The 10,082-nt window shown below is 50.8% G+C and overlaps 1 protein-coding gene across 1 annotated transcript in view; it reads left to right on the top strand.

Moving 5' to 3' along the window:
- Positions 1-1,087: 1,087 nt before the first annotated feature.
- Positions 1,088-10,082, top strand: part of UCK2 (uridine-cytidine kinase 2) — a 66,551-nt gene continuing 57,556 nt past the window's right edge. The window contains exon 1 of the mRNA XM_038586213.1: positions 1,088-1,230. Within this exon, the coding sequence (XP_038442141.1) occupies positions 1,132-1,230 (99 nt within the window). The 5' untranslated portion in view covers positions 1,088-1,131. The remainder of the gene's footprint in view (positions 1,231-10,082) is intronic.

Genomic DNA, 10,082 nt, shown 5'->3' with positions numbered 1-10,082 from the left:
TGAATAAGACAATTCATTTAATGCAACAATCCTAGGATAGGGTTGCCATTGTTATTCCCATGTAACAGATGAGAACACTGAGGCACAGGGAGATTATGTAACTCGCTCATGGAGCTAGCTGCATGGGTGTGCATGCAGAAATCTGCCTTCAAAGGTGGGGGCTGCTCTGAGTCACCGGCAGATCCCGCCTTTCTAATCAAGTGACTAAATGCCCATCTCTCAAAAACCAGTTCACTTGAAGGTATTGATGGGTCAAAGTGGCATCCATCACTATTTTAATGTTCGCATAAATCCTAACTCCACAGGAACCTCAGCATTTGTGATCTCAAACTATGGGTTGAAGGGGCCTTGCCTTTTGGAGGGAGTGAGCCCTTCAGATAAGCCCCTCCCACTACCCTTCTCTGGGGACAAGGACTCTAGGGAGTCGCCTACTGAGGAGGATGGTGTTTCCAAGAGAGGAAATATTGAAAGCCGGCGTCTGACATATTTTGGCAAAAGGGAGGGGGAAAAATTTTCATCTGGGGAAAACACAAGTTTTTAGCCTGAATAGTGGGTCAATGTCATGAACTCTCTGCCTCGTCTTGGTCTCCCACGAGTGCTCGAATTTCGCATCCCAAACCCGGGGCGTCGGCCTGCGGCCCCCGTGGCCGCGCATCCCCCTGGAAACGGGGCGGCGCAGCGGCGGAGGTCGCCGGGGAAAGGGTTAAGCCGGCGGGGGGGGGGGGGGGGGGGGGGGGGGGGGGGGGGGGGGGGGGGGGGGAGGGCCGGGCTCACACCTCTCCGGGAGACCTCGGGCGGCGGCGCGGGGCCCGCGAGGGGCGGAGGCTGGGGCCGGGACGCCTGCCGCCTGCCGCCTCCGCCTCGGCGAATAGCAGCGCGCTGCCCGCCCGGATTGGAGCAGCAGCATCACGCTGACCTCGCCTGGGCTGGGAGCCGAGCCGGCCGCTGCGGGCAGAGCAGCCTCGCGGCGCCTCCGGGAAGCGCAGCCCCACGGCCGAGCTCCGGGCGGGGCGCGGGGAGCGGCGCGGCGCGGGGCGCGGGGCGCGGGGAGCGGGGAGCCCGGCGCGGGCGGGCGGGCGGGCGGGGAGCGTGCGTCCGGCGGCGGCAGCGGGAGGAGGGGCGGCGCCAGCCATGGCCGGGGACAGCGAGCAGACCCTGCAGAGCCACCAGCAGCCCGGCGGCGGCGAGCCCTTCCTCATCGGCGTCAGCGGGGGCACGGCCAGCGGCAAGGTACGGCGGCGGGCGGGCGGCGGGGCGGCGGGGCGGCGGGGCTGCGGGGCTGCGGCCCGGGCCGGTCGGGGCTGCGGCCGCCGCGTGGCCCGCGCGCCCCCGCTCCTGGCGGCGCTCCAGCGCTCGGGCTTCCTCGCGGCCGGCGGGCTCCGGGGGCGCGCGGGGTCCCGGGCGGCTCCTCGGGGCGACCCGCGGGGAAGCGGAGGCTTATTGTTTTGCGGGTCGGTCGGCGGGGTGGGCGCCGGGGGCCCCGATGCGCCGCCTCCCCCGGGACCCCGGGACCCCGGGACCCCGGGGCGGGGCGGGCGGGGCGCGCGGGGCGGCGTCCCGGGGACGCGGGACGGAGGGGGAGGGGGAGGGGGAGGGGAGGGGAGGGGGCAATCCTGGCGCCCGCTCGCTGCGGGGACGTCGGCGTCCGGGCTGCGAGGGGGCCGCGGCCGGCTTCCAGGAGAAAGTTGCGCGGGCTCGGGCTCCCGCACGCGGGGAGGACGCGCCCCGGGCCCCGCGGAGGGGGCCCCCCTGGGTGTCCGGCCCCCGCCCCGCGCCGCCCCCGCGCCGCTCTTTGTTTTATCGGCGAGGCCTGGAGAAGACGGGGGGGGGGATGCGCTCGTGGCGCGACCCCGGCTTCCCCGCGGCGGCGGGTGGCGTCCTGCAGCGGCTCCGTGTGCCCGCGGCTGCCTCGGGACGCGGCCCGTGTGGCGGCCTGGGCGCGGGGGCGCGGGGGCGCGGGGGCGCGGGCGCCGGGAGGGGATGCGCGGCGCGGGGAGGCCGTTGGCGCCATGAGGAGCGCGCCACGAGGTCCGCCGCCGCGGGCTCCCCCTCCCGGGCCGCGCTGCGGGGTGCGGGGTGCGGGGCGCGGGGCGCGGGGCGTGGGGCCGCCGCGAGCCTCCTGACGGTGGAGCGGGTGGGCTCTCCGGCTCCCGGGGCTCGGGGTCGCGGCGCAGGAGCCGATGTGGCGTTCGCCCCGGGCCGACTGCCTCTTTTTTTTTTTTCCCCCTTTACCAAATTGTTAGGTGTTCCCTGCTGGTGCCGTTCCTAGTAATTAAAAGCAAACCCACGATGCCCAGTTCTTTGCAGAAGCTTTCCCTGGCCTTTCGGGGTGATCCCCGGCCCCCTCTTTCCGCAGCATATGCCTGTTGCGCGGGACCTTTTCGTCCGTGGCTGTGTTCCCAGCGCTCCCAGCCCGACGCCTGACACCCGGTCGGCCCCCCAGTATTTGCCCGAGGTCCAGACCCCCTGGGGGAGGGAGGCTCACAAGGGCAGAGGAGTGTGGCTTTTACAGACAATGACCTTGGCAATCGCCTACATGGTGTGGGCACCGCAGAAGTGAAAACTTGAGACCCCGATGGGGGAAGTAAATCTGTTCCCTGGTCATCACCTGGTCTCAGTTCATACTCACTGCAAGTCCCAAGTGTTACTTCTGTAATGTGTCAAGTGGGAGCTGGTCGTGAGCCATGATGGGAGTAGGAACCCGGTCTCTGGGATTCTTTTATTTATTTATTTACTTTTTAAGATTTTATTTATTTATGAAAGAGAGAGAGGGGCAGAGACACAGGCAGAGAGAGAAGCAGGCTCCATGCAGGGAGCCCAGTGTGGGACTCCATCCCCCGTCTCCAGGATCAGGCCCTGGGCTGAAGGCGGGTGCTAGACCGCTGAGCCACCAGGGCTGCCCACCTGGGATTCTCATCAAGGAGAAGATTAGAGAAACTCTGGAGAAAGGCTCTTTTTTTTTTTTTTTTTTAAACAACAACAACAAAAAAACAGATTCTTATATTTCTTCTGAAAGGACAGGTCTAGAGAGAGCCAGAAGTCACACTGGAAGAGAAAAAAGGAACAGCATTAAACATGTTGGACACTTTGGGCTCTGAAAAATACTATGTCCTTGTTTAAGATTATTCTAATCATTTTAAAAAATATTATTTATTTATTCATGAGGGACACAGAGAGAGAGAAAAAGAGAGAGGCAGAGACACCTTCCCTGCAGAGGGAAAAGCAGGCTCCATGCAGGGAGCCCGACATGGGACTCGATCCTGGGTCTCCAGGATCAGGCCCTGGACTGAAGGCGGTGCTAAACCGCTGAGCCACCCAGGCTACCCTAATCATTTTTTTTTTAAAGTAACATTTATTCCCTTTTTTTGTTTTTTAAAGATTTTACTATTTATATATTCATGAGAGACACAGAGAGAGGCAGAGACACAGGTAGAGGGAGAAGCAGGCTCCATGCAGGGAGCCTGACGTGGGACTCGATCCCGGGTCTCCAGGATCACACCTGGGGCTAAAGGCATCACGAAACCGCTGAGCCACCCGGGCTGCCCTGCCCTAATCATTTTTGTTGTTGTTGTTGTTATTTAAAAAAGTCCAAAGGAGCATCGGACTTCTGTAATTCCATATTGTAGTCCATCTGCTGTGATAACATCATGGTTCTTTTATCTAGTATTAGTGCTTTTCCTGCAAGGAATTCAAAGTTTCAGGGTTTTGTTTTGTTTTGTTTTAAAGAGGGTGATCAGTGTCAACAGGCTGGACCTCCTTTGGAAACCTGAACATAGTAGTGCAAGAGGATCTAGAAGTGAGATTGATCTGTGTTCCCTGGGTGTTTATTATGTGCCTGTTAATAGAATTTGGAAGAAACAAAAGGATCAAAAAGGACAATTTTAGAGCTCGAAGGAACCTCAGAGTCCCTGGAGTCCAACACTTAGTCTCATCACTTATAGATGAGAAAAACATCGTAGTCAGGTCACATATTTCCCAGCGAAGCCCCAGGTTCTAGACTGGTGCTGTTCATTCCCTGCTATTCCTTGGTCAAGGCAGAATCGACTTAGGAAAAGTTAAGACTAAGGTTGGGGGGTTGGGGGGACCTGTTTTACAGCCTTTACCTTGGACATAGCTGTGGAATGGTTTCAGAAGTACTTGATCCAAAGGGAAATGGAAATGTAGATTGCTTTGTACCCTGGGCCCAGCCCTGTAGATCTTGATTATTCCCACCCTAACCCCTCCTTTATGAGAAGAAACCACTCCCTGTTCAGCTTCTCTTGAGTGCTCTAATTTGTCTCAATGTTGTAGCTGCCCTAGGTACAAGTATTGTACCTTAGCTAAATTATTTTGGATGTAGAAGGCAAAAATAGTAATTGTGGCTCCATATATCACATATTTTTAGTCTTCGAAGTAAAGATGAATTAGAACTTTAGAGTCGGCTTTGCTAGTCCGGCATGGCAAGTCATTGTTCCAAAGTCATCTTGAAATTGCAGGGGGTTGAAAAAGTTGTTCTGATCTGTGTTAAAAACCAGGTTCTCAACCTTTCCTTTGAAAGGACAGGTCTAGAAAGCAGGAAGTCAAACTGGAAGAGGAAAAAAGTAGTATAAACTTCTCCACCTGCATGTATGTCCATGACAGTTGGCGCCAATCCCCTTTTCCTTTTTGCTGTGACTTCTTCCTTGTCCAATTAAAATAGCTTCTTACCCTATACCTTCGCGGCCATGAGAGTGGGCCTCCGTGGCTGTAGCTCTCATTGTCTCACTCTCCATTCTGGAAATCTTGGGCCACTCTCCGTTGCCCAGACTGCTGGTCATATACTTCAGCACAGCGCAAATCCCCTTGACCCCCAAATGTGGTCCCAGACTTTATTTTTCCCCCTCTTCCTTCCTGTCTCTACCCAAATGCACCCAGACACATCTGTGGAACTGCTTTCACTTACACTTTTGCTCTTGGGGTCTTCTCTGGCATGACCTATAATCCTTTTAAGCCTTTAGTTCTGTAAATACTTCCTCCAGGGAACTCTGTTACTCATTTCCTTAGAATTACTTCTTGTCTCTAATGCTTCCATAGTTTTAACTGCATTCACCGCATTTTTGCCTTGTAGTTGACTACTTCCTCCACCATAATAGAAGTTCTGTAAGAGCATCTCACATATTTGTGTCTTTGTGTCCTTTTTGGTGTTTGATTCAGCATTAGTGTTTAGTGTTCGTTGAACTGAGTTAGGGCAGACCAAAATTTGTAATTACTCTTTGATTATTTATTTATTTATTTATTTAAGAGATTTTATTTATTTAGTCATGAGAGACAGAGAGAGAGGCAGAGACACAGACAGAGGGAGAAGCAGGCTCCCTGCAGGGAGCCCCTTGTGGGCCTCCATCCTAGGACCCCGGGATCATGTCCTGAGCCGAAGGCAGACGCTCAACCCCTGAGCCACCCAGGTGCCCCTATTCTTTGATTATTTAATTTATAAGACTATTTGAATTAGGATTTGAAGCCACAATTGAAACCATATTTAACTCTGTTATTCATGTTGCAGTGCCCCAAATATAAAAAGCGCCCCCACCCTCACCCCTGGGCCCTAATGCATTGGTATTGCTTATCCAAAGCCTCACATTTTTGGGCAGCCCGGGTGGCTAGGCGGTTTGGCGCTGCCTTGGGCTCGGGGCCTGATCCTGGGTTCCCGGGATCGAGTCCCATGTCAGGCTCCCTGCGTGGGGCCTGCCTCTCCCTCTGCCTGTGTCTCTGCTTCTCTCTCTGTGTCTCTCATGAATAAATTTTTTAAAAAATCTAAAAAAAAAAAAAAAAAACAAACCCAGAGCCTTGCATTTTTTTAGTAGGTACTAAATAGGTACTTGTTCAGTGGATGTCGTTGTGCGAAGTACTGTATTAAGTGCTTTCAAGAAGTCAGGATACGAGGATACTTGAGAGAAAGTCTCTGTTAGTATTTACTGTTAAAACTTCCTTGAACCACTTTCACCATCAAGCCAGTTTACCTTTTTCTTTCTTTTTTTTTTTTTTAAGAATTTTCTTTTCCTTTTGAGATAATCTCTGTACCCAACGTCAGGCTTGAACCTACAACCTGGAGATCAAGAGTCCTCTGACCGAGCCAGCCGGGTGCCGCCAAGCCAGTTTATCTTTAAAGCGTTTGATTATCTCTTCCCTTTGAAGTCAGATGGCGTTCCCCCATTGATGGCTAACTTTGGAAGATGAGGTTGGGAGGATTTTTGACTTGCCTGACGTCACGTGGCTAGTAAGTGATACAACTTGGATTGGAATCCAGGTTTTTTTTTTTTTTTTTTTCCCCTCCTTTCCTCAATCTGTGTCAGTTCTGAGCTGTCTTCACAGGCAGCAGGCGGTCCTCTGAAGTATTTTGGGAGAGGTTGGTCTGACTGTGTATGAGTAATACAGACCAAGAGAGGAAACTGCAGTCCCCTCAGAGGTGTGGGCTGTCACCTCAGCTCAGCTTGGCTGTGACTCAGCATCTGCTTTTGGAGCACTCTGGAATGTGCCGTGGGCCTGCGTCTCCTTGGCTCCGTCCCCCTGTTCCTGGGACCTCAGCAGCCATCCCCATCTGGCCAGACTGCTCATTCCACACCTTCCTTCTGTTGGGTGCTCCCAGAACCGTGGGACCGCTTTGGTCCTTGCTGTTTTTCTCAAAGCCGGTGCTGTGTGCTTTCTCCCATCCCAGACGGCAGCCACGGCCATCAAGGCCTGGCATGGTCTGGCCCTGCTGGCCTCTTGCCCTCTACCCCTCTCTCTCTGTGTTGCCGGCACGCCTGGCTTTCCCCCTGCCCAAGGAAGACCGTTGGCTCTGCCGGAAACTCTCTCGTTGGCTGTGCCAGCGCCTAGTGCGGTGCCTGGTAGAAGAAAGAAGTGACAGCCCGTCTTGAGCATCCAGTATGTTCCTCTCCTGCTCGTCTTCCCAGCTGTGCCTGTAGTCAGCTGCCTCCTCTTACATTCCTTGCTTCCAAGTCTTTGAAGTGTGGCTTCTGATGCTCACTCTTTGTGGTCACCCGACTCCAGCTCCCTCTGTGGCATTTGCTGAGATCTAATGCTTGGTGTCCTCATTTCTTTGTTGAATCTTGCTTTAAGGGAGTTCCGGGCTGGGGACACATTGTACTGAGGAGTGTCGCTGCTGAGGAACTTTCTGGCTGGTGGGCTCTGAGGTAGTGCTGTTAGATTATTCAAGATCTCTGAGGTCTTTGAGATGCGCGTCTCAATGTTTTAAACCAGTGAGAAAGCTCGGAGGATGTGCTCTCCATGTCTGTGTGCATGGGTGCAGTTTCTTGTCCATCAAACCATTTATATCATTAAGCCAGCTTACTAGCCAGCTTACTAAAGCATTCCGACCATCTCTTTATCGTAATGTATCATGTATACCTATATATGAATTACATAAGTTTAATCTCCATAAAGCACAAATAAAAATTTTAAAACTGAGTAAAATGGAACACTTAAAATGGTGGTTTCTTTAATGTTATAAAACCTTTTGATTGTTGCTAAAATACTTTTTTTTTTAATTTTTATTTATTTATGATAGTCACACAGAGAGAGAGAGAGAGAGGCAGAGACATAGGCAGAGGGAGAAGCAGGCTCCATGCACCGGGAGCCCAACGTGGGACTCGATCCCGGGTCTCCAGGATCTTGCCCTGGGCCAAAGGCAGGCGCTAAACTGCTGCGCCACCCAGGGATCCCTAAAATACTTTTTTTTTTAAGACTTTATTTATTTATTTGAGAGAGAGAGTGAGAGAGCACAAGCAAGGGGAGCACCTGTCAGAGAGAGAGGGAAAAGCAGGCTCCCCACTGAGCAGGGGAGCCCGATGGGATGTGGGGCTCAATCCCAAGATCCCGAGATCGTGACCTGAACTGAAGGGAGATGCCTAACCGACTGAGCCACCCAGGCACCCAAGAGTGTTTTACTTTTAAAAATCTTGTTTCACACGTGGTGATTCATGGATCTCAGATGATCTTGGTGATGATAGTCTTGGTGACTATGAGGCTCAAGGTATGGTTCTAAGTTTAGTCTTTTGAATCCTGATTTAAAAACCATCATACTTGAAAAAGTCATCTCCTTAAGAGATCCAAGAGCAAGAAATTCTCCATTTGCAATGTTTACCCAAATCACAATAGTCCCATCCCCCCAAACCAGCTAGAAAATTTTCACCCTCTGTCATCCATCAGCTGTTTTTGCAAATCAGGGTGCTCCATTTAAAGATTTGTTAACTAGCAGATTCAAACTCTACTGAAAGTCACTATTTGGAATATTTTGCAAATTTTTACATGTTTCTGTCTACAGGTTTTATAGGTGCACACATAGGTTTTGGCAACGGAGTTGCTTAACCATGGAAACATTTTTAGATCTCTAACAGAAAATTTGATCATCTTCCTTTAATAAATGTAATTGTTTTCTTTCACTCTTACATAAAACAGCAAATCATAACTTTATTTACTTATTTTCTTTAAAGATTTTATTTATTTGAGAGAGAGAGAGCAGAAGCAGGTAGAGGGGCAGAGGGGGAGGGAGAAGCAGACTCTCTGCTGAGCAGGGCTCAGTCCAGGACCCTGGGATGATGACCTGAGCCGAAGGCAGACACTTAACCCACTGAGCCACCCACCCCTCTATTTTTGATGTAAGTGTTTTTCATCATGGCTAAAGAGTAGCAAAGGATATATCCTGATATATTGTACATACTGACATTCTGAAACAATAATTGTTTCATTCTTTTAAGTGTATCTAGTGGGTTCTAAATACTGTAATAATTTGGCCTATTGTCATCCATTAAAAAAATACATGAATAAGCTCGTAATTTGAGCCAGAAAGCTTAATTTTTTTTTCCTCCTTGAAATCACATTTCAATTCCACTTTCCCCACAACATAGTAACTTAAGCTCATCTATTTTTATGCTTGAAAATCTTTTATTGGGGATCCCTGGGTGGGTGGCTTAGCGGTTTAGCGCCTGCCTTCAGCTCAGGGCGTGATCCTGGAGTACCGGGATCTAGTCCCACGTCAGGCTCCCTGCATGGAGGCTGCATCTCCCTCTGCCTGTGTCTCTGCCTGTCTCTCTCTCTGTCTCTCTCATGAATGAATAAATAAAAATCTTAAAAAAAAAAAGAAAACCTTTTATTGATCATTCTATCATTCTTATGCAACAAAAACGTACCTGTACATAGGAATGATTTTATTTCCTATTGTCTCTTTGGTGTTAATTTATTTTGGATTCTATTACTGTGGCTGTTGTCACAGGGTAATCAAAACAAGTAGATAAACATTTTGATAAATACTTAAACATAAAAAGTAGACTTTGGTTGGAAGGCAACTTGATGGGATAGATGGAGCTTCCCCCCCTCACAAGTATGTCTTGAATTGGTGGATTATTACTACTTAATGCTAGAATAAGATTTTTCTCTTGTGTAGTTAGAAACTTTGAGAAGCCCTGTTGGCATAAGTAGATGGGAGCAGAAGGGCTTTTGTTATATCAAGGTCACTCAGTTTTTACCTTTCAAAATATGTGTCAGAACCCAGAATATTTTTATGAATCAACCAGCTTGCTGCTCACCTCCTGTAATTTTGTCAAAAGCAGAAAGCTGGAGACCTTCAGATTTGTGAGAGGATTTTGTGACGTCATTAGCCATTCACTTTTTCGTATCAGTGCTATTATTTCACCTTGCCCCTTCATGTGGCCATTAATTTAGGGGATGTGGCTTCCAGCCTAGCTTTGCCAGTACTTACTAGCTATCTGTATGTGCATCCACAGGAGAGGCTCCTTTCATGCTTTAACATTTCTCAATTCTGTGGCTAGCCGCAAGTGTTCTAGAATTGTTTTCTTACCATGGCTCACACACACCATGTACTTCTCCCATCTGCACCTGCAGTTGGCATTTGTGATCTTTTGGTGGGGTCCTAAAAGGCTGTTAACCCTGTCCCGTGCCAACGTTCACTTCAACTGGGTATTAACCGGGTTTCTCATAGATCCTGGGACCCCGTATCTTACTCTCATAGATGTTGCTGCTTTTCCTAGCTTCCACCTACCTTCCTTTTCCTTATCTGGGTAACGCCTGCCCATCTTTCTGTGCGTGTTCTATCATGGCCTCTCTTGGGA

Source organism: Canis lupus, chromosome 38 (genome assembly GCF_011100685.1).
Source record: "Canis lupus familiaris isolate Mischka breed German Shepherd chromosome 38, alternate assembly UU_Cfam_GSD_1.0, whole genome shotgun sequence".
Lineage (NCBI taxonomy): Eukaryota > Metazoa > Chordata > Mammalia > Carnivora > Canidae > Canis > Canis lupus.
This window is presented reverse-complemented; position numbering and strand designations above follow the sequence as displayed.